General features: G+C 47.1%; 1 protein-coding gene across 1 annotated transcript in view; it reads left to right on the top strand.

Moving 5' to 3' along the window:
* The window catches only part of TRIO (trio Rho guanine nucleotide exchange factor), a 236019-nt gene that overhangs the window by 107131 nt on the left and 115588 nt on the right, over positions 1–13300 (top strand). The window contains exons 29-32 of the mRNA XM_015416185.1: positions 7148–7338; positions 9786–9887; positions 11051–11193; positions 12800–12899. Coding sequence (XP_015271671.1) covers positions 7148–7338; positions 9786–9887; positions 11051–11193; positions 12800–12899 — 536 coding nt within the window. The remainder of the gene's footprint in view (positions 1–7147; positions 7339–9785; positions 9888–11050; positions 11194–12799; positions 12900–13300) is intronic.

Below are 13300 nucleotides of genomic sequence, written 5' to 3'. Positions count from 1 at the left end.
CCTCTATGCTTCCCAAAATTGTAGTTAATATAAGAACATAAGAGACACCAATGTTGGATCAGGCCAAAGGCCCATCCAGTCCAACACTCTGTATCACACAGTGGCCAGAAATACCAGGTGCCATCAGGAGGTCCACCAGTGGGGCCAGGACACTAGAGGTCCTCCCACTGTTGACCCCCCCCCCTCCCGGCACCAAGAAGATAAAGCATCCCTTGCCCCAGAGCCCCTATCTATACCTTGTGGCTAATAGCCACTGATGGACCTCTGCTCCATATGCTTAGCTAATTCCCTCTTGAAGCCATCCATGCTTGTAGCCGCCACCACCTCCTGTGGCAGTGAATTCCACGTGTGAATCACTCTTTGGGTGAAGAAGTACTTCCTTTTATCCGTTCTGACCCGACCGCTCAGCCATTTCATGGAGTGCCCACGAGTTGGTTTAGCTTTTTGCTCAGGATGTTAAACAAAATTGAGAATACAAGGAGGACCCTGATGGTTTGGACTGGGGATCCAAGTTGTCCAGCATCCTGTTTCTATCATCTGGTTGACCCAAGCCCATGGCTACGGTGAGGCCTCTTGGGGTCCAGTCCCCGATGTCTTGCCAAGGCCCCCCCCCCCCAAGCTTCCCATCCGGTGCGGGTCCCCTGACTCTCTGGGCCACCTGGAGGACTCCCCAGAGGCATCGCTTGCTCGAAAGGGAGGCAAGGCAGAAGCAACCCTGCCAGCCTCCAGACCCTCCAGTGCTTCCAAGGGTGGGATGACTCTTCCCTGCCAGCCAGCAGCCCTGCCAGCTGGCCATCCGGGCACGCATGTCTTCCCGTTGGAGCCGAAGTGGCAGCAGAGGCCAGCTTCGTGGCATTTGGCTTCTGGAGCACATCAGTACCCTCTTGCCCTGTTGCTGCCTGTCCTGCCCACCCCTCCACCACCGGCTGGAGCCTGGCGCGCACACCATTCTGCCTACCAGACTGACGAGAGCCGAGAATACCACCCAAAGGCTCGTCTTCGTTCCTGTTTATGCCCCGGGAGCCTCTGTCTGCAACACAAAAGGAGCATCTTTGCCGGAACCCACTCCAGCTGAGAGGAATCCTTTCTGAACTCCGCATTCACCGCAGCATCTCCTGCCAGAGGTGAGACGCTGCAAGGAAGGGAAGGGGAAAGCGGTTTCTGCCCACGCAAAGAATCCTGCGGCCTTTCATCATGACTGTGGATGGAGCTTCTTCAAGTACAACCAGCCCAGCCACAGGGCAGTGGGTAATGTATGGCAACAGACTGTGCATGTGACTCATCCTCTAGATATACAGATGCCTCCTTTGATGTGAGGATGCAGTCTTCACTGATGATAAATGACGGGTGGAGGCCTTTGATACAAAATATATGAGAGCATAAATGACCATGAGAATCTTTGGCTCACAGATTGTGAATCTGCCTGTGCTGTGTGGCTACTTCGAGAAAAACAGTCTTCAAAATTCTCTGTAACTCAGAACATGTTCTTGAGGGAGAAATTCTATCAGTTTTAAATGCATGAAACAGACTTCATGTCTGCCTATTTGAATAAGATGATGCGAATTATTTCACAGCTGAAAAGGGGTTGAACCAAACTAGAAGAGGAAGTCATAACAGCTACATTTAAATCCCTTCCTCGAAGCTGCCCCAGTGAAGCGTCTGCGTTAAGAAGGAGAGCGGCAAAGCAGTTGGAATACTTAAGGGATTAAGCAAGGAGAAGGGAAATTTCTGAGACTGAAGATAAAATATCTGTGCTCAGAGTCCAACCTGGAAAAAGGGACATAGTATGTTTCCTATGTAAGAAATCGGGACATGTTCAAAGGAATTGCAGATATAGGGGCACTGGGAATCACAAGGTATACCACACACCCAGCTATTCTATTCTGCCGAAGCAGCAACACCCAGTGGCCAAATGGCAAATAGCACCAAGACCAAATGTCAACCTAAAAATAGAAATCCCAATGGCCATGGAAAAGGCAATGCCTTTAAACAAGGGGGCAAGCCTCCTGGGTGCCATATGTTTGTGATTGCTGGATTAGATTCAGATATTGGGAGTTACTGGCTATGGGGTAGTGGACGTTACAGCCATTTGTGTAATCAAAAGGAATGCTTTATTGAATTGGATGAACAGAAACGCCCTACCCTACAACAAGCTAATGGACAGGAATTTGATGTTCAAGGATGTGGAACGGTGTTACTAAGAGTTATGAATGCAAATCAGGCAACTGAAGAAGTTGTGCTAATTTGGGATTCTGTGTCCCTGAAGCCACAGAAAACCTGGTTTCAACTAAAAGAATTATGAAAAATAATTACACTGCCATACTCAGAAGGAATAATGGCAATATCGTTCATGATGATCTTGAAACTAAGCTTGTAAGCCGCCCTGCCCCTTGTAAGCCGCCCTGAGCCCGTTCGCGGGGTAGGGCGGGGTAAAAATATTTAAATAAATAAATATAAATAAATAAGCTTATGGTTGAAGAAATTAATGGTTTTCATTACTTGAAGAATATTGTTGAGGATGCTAATGATGTACAGAACATTATTGAGAATACTAGCGCTGTACAAAATGCAAGGGTGGAAAATTGTTCAGTAAAATCAGTAAAAGTCAGTTCATTGTCGTGGCTTCTGTGCAGTCCCACATGGGCTGCGATGGCCCTCTTCGGATACATACTGGAATCAGTTCTTTGGGTGGCCCTCTTCGGATACATACTGGAATCAGTTCTTTGGGTGACCGACTTCGGATACATACTGGAATCAGTTCTTTGGATGGCCCTCTTCGGATACATACCGGAATCAGTCCTTTGGATGGCCCTCTTCGGATACATACCGGAATCAGTCCTTTGGATGGCCCTCTTCGGATACATACCGGAATCAGTCCTTTGGATGGCCCTCTTCGGATACATACCGGAATCAGTCCTTTGGATGGCCCTCTTCGGATACATACCGGATCAGTTCTTTGGATGGCCCTCTTCGGATACATACCGGATTCAGTTCTTTGGATGGCCCTCTTCGGATACATACTGGAATCAGTTCTTTGGATGGCCCTATTCGGATACATACTGGAATCAGTCCTTTGGATGGCCGACTTCGGATACATACTGGAATCAGTCCTTTGGATGGCCCTCTTCGGATACATACCGGAATCAGTCCTTTGGATGGCCCTCTTCGGATACATACTGGAATCAGTCCTTTGGATGGCCCTCTTCGGATACATACTGGAATCAGTTCTTTGAAAAGACACACCCATCTGGAGATCCAAAATACCCACTGGTTACCAATGTGGTGAAAGTAGCATTATCATTATTACATGGTAGTACGGACATAGAAAGAGGGTTTTCAAAAACTGGATGTAATTTGACCGAAAGGGCCTGGATGTCAGAGAGAATTTTGAATGCCCACCTAATCATCAACGAAACTTTATATTAAGTATATGAAAAATATATATATACCATGTTAATACCACACAGGAGCTTTTATAGATGGCAAGAGCAGTTCATGTTCATTACAAGCAATATTGTGATAAACAGTGTGTCATTAAAGAGGAGTAAAACGAAAAAGAAAAGAAAGGGGGAAAAGGCAGAGGAGTTAGAAAGGTGTAAGAAGATAGACAGTGTTTGAGAAGGAAGCAAAACGGAAAAAGCTGAGACAACAGAACAAGAAGAGGACGACTGCTCAAACGTTGCTAAACCGAACATGTAAAGGAGGCTGCTGAGAAAAAGGGTATGGTGGGATTCGACACAGCACAGCTCATGCTCGAAGAAGGTGGAGAAAGCAATGGAAGAAGACAAGAAGGAGAAAATGCTTGCGTATGCAGTGCAGAAAACTGTTGAGAAATGAAAGAGTTCGTTAATAACTTCTTTTTTCATCAAAAAAACAAAGTAAAAGAAAAGACAAATCTTACTTTACAGTAATTATGTTTTGTTGTCATAATGATTACTTTGTATGGTTTTTAATACGTTTTGCTGTTTTATTATCTACAGTATGTGATTATTTTTAAAAGCAAATCTTTTTTTGCCTTAAATTTTGTACAATAATGAAAACATTACCCTATTTTAGCCTTAAAACATTCAGTAAAAAGGTGTGCAATCCTTTTCTCTGGATCACATTTGACTGTGGTGCTGGCGGAGGCCAGATAATAATCATTTTTAGTGAAGTCCTAGATTTACTTTTAAAACACTAGCTGATCAATAGGCTGACATTAAATTGTTCAGTAATTTTTTGTCAGTATTTGGTCAGGTTTTTTTTTTTTTAATTTTGGTCAGTAAAATCAGTATTTTTGACCCTCTGACTAGTTTCCACCCCTGAGAATGTTACTGAGAATGTTGATGTCGTTGATGGGCCAGTGTGTAAAATACCATGCAACCTGTGTGTGAACATAAAACACCTAATGAAACTCCTGCACCAGAAGGGCTTTTCAGTGGCCTCCATGGATGGAGCAGAATGGGCAAGTGCAGCCCTGCCTGCTCCGGCCAAGCGCCTCGCGAAGACCAGCTGGGGCAGGGGCCAGCCAGCGCGCATGCGTGAGTTGCAGGGCAGGGAAGGAGCGGGGCTGCTTGCTTGGAGTGTGTATGCAGGGATGCCCATGACTTATTTAAAGGCCCCCTAAATAAAAAAATTCTGGCTACAGGCCTGGGTTGACCCCTCTTTTGAGGAAGCCGACACGCCAGGTATGGGGGCCTTGTGGCTTGTCCCTCGCAGGCGACACTCAGTGGAGAGGAGGAGGAGGAGATTGGATTTATACCCCGTCCTTCACTACCCAAAGGTGTCTCAGAGGGGCTTACAAACGCCTTTCCCTTCCCCTCTCCCACAACAGACACCCTGTGAGGTGGGTGGGGCTGAGAGAGCTCTTGACAGAAACTGCTCTTTTTCAAGAACAGATGTGCCAGAGCTTGTGACTGACCCAAGGTCACATCAGCAGGTGCAAGTGGAGGAGTGGGGAATCAAACCCGGTTCTCCCAGATTAGAGTCCGCACACTTAACCACGACACCAAACCGGTCCTCCGTCTCCAGGGGCATGACGGTTCCGTCTCGTAGGTGTGGCTGCTGATGCCCTGGAGAGACGTCTCCTCCATAAATTTAGTCTACCCTCCTTTTAAAGCTGTCTAAACAAATGGCTGAGCCCTGACCCGGATTGGCCCAGGCTAGCCTGATCTCTCGTCAGGTCTCGGAAGCTAAGCAGGGTCGGCCCTGCCTAGTATTTGCATGGGAGGCCTCCAAGGAAGACCAGGGGCACAGTGTGAAAGTGGGCACCGAAAGCCTTTTGCCTTGAAAACCCCGCAGGGTCCGCCTGAGTCCGCTGTGACTCAATGGCACGTTCCGCTACCACGGCCAAAGCGATGGCTGCCACTCTGTTTTCTTGTAATCCATGCTGTGCGTTACTCATGTCTGAAGAAGCGTTATTTTTGGATATTGCTGAGCAAAAATGTGTTAAGAATGAGGCTTGTGTGTATCAACTCAAATAGATGTCACAGGTAGGAGAAAAACGCCCTGTCCCTTTAATAATAGGCATGATGGGATGTTATTGACCAGGTGATGTTGTTTCCTTCCGTGCCGTGAAAAGCTCCCACTTTATTAAAGGGACAGACCATTTTTCCTCTTGGTGATCCTGGTCGCAGGCTGAAAACTAGCCCTGATGAGTAAGTGACGGGGCTAGCCTGAGTGTCTGAGCACCTCCCATGGCTCTGGGGTGCGGCTGCATTTTCCAGGGCCTGAGAAGGGAGACCAGGAGGGCCCTGGCCCTCTGAGGGGGGGAGGAAGGAGGAGGAAGAGGGCCTGCCCTTGGCTCTGCCCCCCCCCCGACAGGGACAGGAAGGAAGGAAGGAAGGAAGGAAGGAAGGAAGGAAGGAAGGAAGGAAGGAAGGAGCCGGGGGGGGGGTCTGGAAGGAAGGAAGGAAGGAAGGAGCCGGGGGGGGGGGTCTTGGTGGCTCATGCCTCCCTTGCACAAGGTGGGCCCAGCAGCAGGCGGTTGTGGCCTTTTCTGCCTGACTGACACGGTCCTTTCTCCCATGGGCCTTAGTGGCCATCCCAGCCCTGGGCACAGCAGTAGAGGTGCGTGTGCAGTGCAAAAGGCACACCTGAGGATCCCCCGCGACATCGTGGTGGATGCTGGAACACCGCTTTTTGATCGCCCTGCAGCTGTTTTGCAGCAGCAGAACCCCAATTGCGTGGAGTTGGCTGTGACCCTGTGGGCTCTCACAGCAAGCTACTGCTTTGGGACTTTGGCCTCTTAAAGGGGCCTGCTGCCCTGTGGGCTGCAGTAAACCCATCTCTTTCCCGTGTACATCGTATCTGGTGGGAAAGGTAATTTTCCCCTCTGGTCCTTGACCAAAGGCAATCCCCCTCCCCCCAACCTAGCATTTGTTCCAACAGTCACCGACAACTGAAGCAGTCAACATGCAGCTGAAATCAGTGTTGTTGTCTTTTATAAATCTAGATCTACTACAGATGTAATCGATCTCAAATATTTAAACCCATTTTGGTGAAGGAAATCGAATAAATATTTTCATAAAATGCAAACTAGTTTCAGTAGTTTCAGGCAGGACCTATTAACTAAACTCCTCGAGTTAGCACAAATGGATAATCTGAGTTTGATATTGCAGGATAAAGACCAAAAAATGCAGAATAAAAGATGGTTAAGGGTTTATAATTGGATAAAACATGTAAAAACATGTAAAAATATAATAAGAAAAGGAAAAGAAAAAAATATCATTTGACATAAGACACGTAACTGGACAATGACTCTACATTTGTGTAACCTGAGATAATAAAATGTGTGTAACTAAAACGAAATTATGAAAAATAAACGTGGAAAAAAATAGTTTCAGGCAGTCTTCATTTTGTAAGATATAAATTAAACTGCATTGGTCATAAGTTAAGAGCGAAGGAACGGGCTAGAGGGTCTTTTATTCTTTAATTCTGCTGTAACATGGTGTATTGAGGCAGTAGCTTTTCAACTCTGTGTCTTTGGGAACTGCTTGTGCAGACATTTTTCGACGAAGGGGTCCCCGCATATTGCCTCAGCACACCAGCAATTGGTCTGGTCCATCAGGGCACCACTCCTTAGGTTCTCCCCACCCCCCCAAATATATATATATATATATATATATATAGGTTTCTTTTTTCTTAATTGTTCCCACTTACTTCCTAGGTTTTGATGAGAACATTGCATCTCAGGGAGAGCTCATCCTTCAGGAATCCTTCCAGGTGTGGGACCCCAAAACTCTGATTCGGAAGGGCCGAGAGAGGCACCTTTTCCTCTTTGAGATGTCGCTGGTCTTCAGCAAAGAAGTCAAAGACTCAAGCGGGAGAAGCAAGTACATCTACAAGAGCAAGTTGTTTGTAAGTATGAGGAATTGCAATTAAGGCCAGTGAGACTCAGCCAAGTCTGGTTGCAGGTGACAAGCAGATGTGCTCAGCTGTTGTAGCCCGACAGGCAGGAAGCTTCGAAACATAACGAATTGCTGCTCTTCCAGGACTGTCTCCAGCTTAGCGCAGCAAAGAGAGCCATTATTTGCCCTGATGGTTTCGTGAAGTTTGGCTTTGGCCAGCGTGTAGAGCTGCAACTGGTGCCTAGTCACGGAAGTGGCCAAACCAGCAGGCCGTTGCCGGGGGTGCCTCGCCTGCAGGGACAGAAGCTGGCCGGCCCGGCTGTGACCTGGTCCTGGCTGGGAATTTGCGTCTTCTGTGCTCACCGTCCCCAGCAGGAGGAGCCACCGTGCCTTTCTGAGACCTCCCTGGCTAGGATCGGGTCCTGTGGACGGGTGGGAGCAAAGGTTAGAGGAGGGACAAGATCAGGCGAACAGGAACCAAAGCAAGTTAGTATTCGCAAGGCAGCGAGAACCGGTTGCTGTTTCGCCAGGTTTGGCTGAAATCAGTGTGACAGACGAGGGGGGAGTGGAAGGGGTTATATTTCATTAAGGAGAGTTAACGTAACTTGGCATTAATTAAAGCAACTGCAATGTCTTTAACGTTATGTTGTGTGGTCTAAGAAGTGGACGAGGGATTGACGAGACCACCCCCTGCAGGAGTAGTAAATGAAGTTACTGTTGTCGTTCAGTCGCACAGTCGAGTCCGCCTCTTTGCGACCCCAGGGACCACACCACGCCAGGCCCTCCTGTCTTCCGCCATCCTCTGGAGTTAGCTCAATAAATGAAGTGATTGGATAGAGCTGAAAAACCAGGATGTGATTCCTAGAGTGCAGCGACGCCACCCTCTCGATCAGATGCACAGAGGCCCTGACCACGGCTCCTCCAGCTGTGACCTAGAAACAGGCCACCGTAGACGAACATCTCCAGGGCACAGACTGCCAGTCACACCAATTTGTGTGGTAGCTGATGATTGACGCAACTGAGAGGGATAGCCTTTGTCCTAAACCAGGATTTGACCCAAGGTTTTCAGAGATGAGGAGTGTCATGGATGAATTCCAATGAACCGTGTAAAATGAGAGCAAATCTGCAAGCGACATAAATAGCAGCATGCCGGAACAAAATCCAGATGTGTATCAGCTTTGGCTTTCAGTGTTATTCCAGTGTTCTGCTTTTTGTCTGGTATTGCTGATCTCCTCCCCTCGTTCTGTGTGGAGCGAGGATACTGACTACCTTTATTCTGCAATGTCCTGTTTGACATCTGAAACAGAATGCAGAGGGGAAGTAAAAGACAAGTTGCATCAAGATGGGGCTATGGAAACATTTTGCACAATATTAGGGTTCTAACGACGGGCCCTGCAGAATGCCGACTGGTTGTCCGCTCATCCCATCTTACCCATCGAGGCAATAAAGCAGAGTCTTAATTATTGAAACTAATTGCTGCAATTAAGCTCATCATAAATAGCTGCTACCACATTGCTACTATTGTGTTTATACTGAGACTAGCGACTGCAAATGTTATAGATCAAAGAGGTATACTGTGTTTGTGGAGTCCTGCTTTCCCAACTCCGCAGCCTCTCTAGTCAGCCTGTTCAAAACCAGCGGTTACCAGGTTCACTCAGTTCAGGCCTTTCTGCTGTTCGTTCTTTTCTCTCTCTCCCGTTTTGTCACTCCATTAATCCTTTCTTGAAGTACAGTGAACTTCATGGAACAGAATCAAACAAAGAAATTATTTTCTGTTTCCTGGGGACTCTAAAAAGAAAAGTCCCATAGGTGCATACTCCTGCAACCTGAGTTTTGGGAAAAGTGCACACACCTATTGTAGCGTTAAAACCGAAGAAGAAATAAAGCCTTGCCGTTTGCATACCAAAAGTACTAAAATGCTTTTTTGACCTATGGAGGAGTCTCATTTCCCCCCTGCATTCCCCAAATTGGGCATCCATAAGATTTTTTTTTTTTTAAAGCCCTAGCGATAGGGGTGGGGTTGGGGAACTTAACAAGCAGTCCAGTTTGGGCATGAGGAGTTATCATTTTGAGAACTTCTGTAGATCAGGTTTTGATCCAAACTGGGGGAGATGGAGGAGAGGGGAGAAACAAGATTTATTCATAAAATCTGCCTTAAAACAATTTTGCAGTCATGCAGAGCTCTTTGTTTAGAGCCATTACAGAATAGAAATTAGGTATTTGCTTAGTATTGTGATATTAGTAAGGGGGGGGGGATGGCATCAGAAAGTAGGCAGAAACCTGTGCTTGCCTGTTGTGAAGCCCATGAGGAAACAATAGAGGGCCTTGTGCTGTTATCATAAAAAAAATATATGTTGATGTCTGGTTGTGTACTTCTGTCACCAGATGTGGAGACCCCCGTTTTTAAATCAACCCAAAATACCTTCCCTGCACTCAGTGATTTTTCCTATTTTTCAGACCTCAGAGTTGGGTGTCACGGAGCACGTGGAGGGAGATCCTTGCAAGTTTGCACTGTGGGTGGGAAGAACCCCTACTTCAGACAACAAAATTGTGCTAAAGGTAATTCTGGTTTAGTTCTATTATTTTGTATAGATTTTTGAGTTGTTATTCTTGAATAGACTTTTGTAATGCATGTTGCCTTGAACAGAATATATGATCCCTTGCCATAACTAACAACAGGAAAGCCTGGTGCGTAAGCAGGTCCCAACCATTGAATCCAAATGCTAGTATATCAAAATGGGCAGCCATGTCTGTCTGCCTGTAGCAGTGGAAAAGAGCAAGAGTCCAGGAGCACCTTAAAGAGTAACAAAATTTGAGGCAGGGGAGGAGCTTTTGTGAGTCACGGCTCACCTCTTCAGATAGGTGAAGAATACAGATCAAGATGTAGATATAGATCAAGTGTAGATCAAGATGGGCGGCCGTGTCAGTCTGTCTGTAGCAGCAGAAAAGAGCCAGAGTCCAGGAGCACCTTCCAGACTAACACAATTTTCGACTCCAAATATTTGTAAGGAATTTTGAAGCCATTTTTGTGAGATGACCTTTGCGTGTTCTCACAGTTGCTGGTTTGTGGCAATATTAGCTGACTTCTTCTGTGGGCTGGTTCATGTTGCTTCCTATGTCAGGTTTGTGCAGTTAGCTGTTCATGTGAAGCGCGGAGTATTGCCCAAGCAGCATAATATCAGAGGGTTTCAGAAACCTGCAACAGCCTCTTCTGAATACAGGATATTCTCCAAAATCATGCCGTGTACCTGTGTGATACCTCCTTGGCCCTCAAGGTTCCGGGACGCTTGTAGGAAGAAGAGAATCCCGGAGGGGTTCCCGTGTGGCGGAGCAAGCAGAGTGTCCGGCCAGGATGTCGGGGAGCTGAGCTCACATGCCCACTCACCCGGGGAGCCTCTCCCACGCACCAGCCCCACCGGGTTCTGTGTGGGTAAAAGGGGGGGGGGGGAAGGGAGAACCATGCGCAGTACCCTGAACTCCTGCAAGGAGAAACCGGAGGAAAATGCACGTGACAAACTGCACAGGGGGTGACACTGGAAGGGTTCTGTGGCCAACGGAGAAGAAGACTCTGCAGGTGCCCCAGCCATCAGCATAATATGCCCACAAAAAGGAGCCAGGCTTGCCTTCTGCCTTCTTCGTTCATAGAGATACCTTGTGAAGAGCCCTCTCCTTTTTAAAAGTCTTTGCTTGTATCACAACAACTTACTTGATTTATTTTGAAGGCTTCCAGTATTGAAAACAAACAGGACTGGATCAAGCACATCAGAGAGGTAATACAGGAGAGGACCATCCATCTCAAAGGGGCCTTAAAGGAGCCGATTCACATCCCCAAAACTGCACCGACAACGAAGCAGAAGGGAAGAAGGTTAGTGGGATCCAAGGGGGCATCCTAAGGAATGGGTGGCACAGTGCCCGCTTCTGTTGTGGGATTCAGGATATGAGTCTTTACAGTGGGGGATGGGGACGGGGGGGGGGCACTCTGCTTGGGAAACAAGGTGACCCAGAGAGAGAGAGAGAATCTGGGATGCAGTAGTAAACCGAAGGGTCTCCAAACACACACAAAACCTCCCCCCCCCCGTGTTTTTCCCCCTCAAGGAGGTGCCTCATGGCATGCAAGATTTGGCACCCATCAGATTTCTGTTCTAAATTTTCTGGCCTGTAATAAAATACTCCTATTCACTTGTACTCCTACAACAAATTTTATGTCTCCAGAGGGCTGAATTTCTAAATATCCTATGATTACCTGCTGTTGGCATTTCAATATATGCAGGTTTGAAATACCTCTTGGGGGCAGTGCAACTTGAATGATGAATTTGCTTGACCTCTAGATATTGTCTGTGTGGCCATGTGGTAGATGCACACAATTGACAAGCATTCGTAGAGAACGTCATACACTTCTCTGGGAATATGCAGAAAAACACATTGAAAACGGCTGGATAAGGGCTAGACATGCCCATTGCCCATCAGGAGGCACAGAACGCTCAGGGCAGCTTAATAGCTAATTAAAATGTGTGGGTTTTGGGGGGGAGGAGATCAGAGCATCCGTTCACACTAAATAAGATCAACCGGGGGAGCAGTGGAAGATGTCCTGATGAAGCTTCTGAAGAGGATGAGGGGGAGGCAGTCCCTCAAAACAACCTACAAGAAATGCAGCCAGTACCAAAGGGGTGGGGGGGGGGCTGCCTGGCGCTTTCACACATGCTGCATGATGCCGTTTCAGTCCACTTCAGCGGCCGTCTGCAAGTGGAATGTGTCATTTTTACACATTAAAATCCAGTTGCGAAGTCCATTGAAAGTGGATCGAAAGTGTGTTGTTTAGTGTGTGAAAGTGCCCTACTATTTTGAAAAAGACATCAGAGTTTCCTGTTCCTAATGTATACATTTCTTTTATGTAATTGTACATGTTTTTCTATGTAACTGCACATGTTTTTCAAAACAGTTGTTCAAAAAATATTTTTCAGTGAGAGTGGGAAAGTTCTCCCCCCACGTGCACTTTTTTGTAGGCTGCTGAAACCTCCAACAGAGTGTACCGTTTTGGTGATGTGAGGTGGTATCCCCCCCCCCCTCCAAACCCCTCACCCACACACCATCTGTAGGACACGACCCTCTTCCTCCTTTTACACTCTTTAGGTTCTGGGCTGCATGAACAGCTCCTTGCTCACCTGGCCCCAAGCCTCACGAGGCAGCTGCCGTTTACATCCTGTGTCCGTGGCCCCCCGGGGGGGGTCTCCGTTGCCTTTCACTTTCTAATCGTTTTTCTCTCTCCTTCCCCCAGAGGGAAGGCCTCCAGCACGTAGCCTATATTAGTCACAGTTCAAGTTTAATGCATAACTGTTTCAATGGAGGTTGAAAGGCAAGCCTGGCTCCGTTCTCTTTAAGAGCCACTCTACTTGAATGTCTGCTCTTGTCCAGGGAGCAGGGCATTTTCCATGGAGAACATTTTTCTACCTTGTGACTTCTTGCGTTTGCAGAGATGGAGAAGACTTGGATAGCCAAGGAGATGGCAGTAGTCAGCCTGATACGATTTCGATTGCGTCACGGACCTCCCAGAATACCCTAGACAGTGATAAGGTAAGACAAAAATTGAGTTCGTTTTTTTTTTTTAGTGAAATGGTGTTGCCAAGCTGTTACTGTAACTTTGCCATTGCAGCTACCTGTATGAGATTCGTGGATGTATTCCACAAGAGGCTAGAAACCTGGACTTAACTGAATTGAATTTTATTGTATTCGTACCTTCTTCTCTTTCTCCAAGAAGCTTAGAGTGCCTTGCGTATGACCAGGGGTCATTTCGTAGAAAAAGAGGTGCAGGAGCTCATTAGCACAACTCATTAGCATAACTCATTTGCATATGCCACACCCCCTGACATCACCGGAAGTGTGTCAGAAGGCAATGTCCACTGCTCAGCCTCCACTGGGCTGTTTTGGATTGCTAGCTATTTGGGGGGGGGGGGAAGGTCAAGATTTGACCTTTG

This window comes from Gekko japonicus, unplaced genomic scaffold, assembly GCF_001447785.1.
Source record: "Gekko japonicus isolate JY-2015 unplaced genomic scaffold, Gekko_japonicus_V1.1 scaffold502, whole genome shotgun sequence".
Lineage (NCBI taxonomy): Eukaryota > Metazoa > Chordata > Lepidosauria > Squamata > Gekkonidae > Gekko > Gekko japonicus.
The sequence above is the reverse complement of the archived record's forward strand: the minus strand, read 5'-3'. Positions and strand labels throughout refer to the sequence as shown.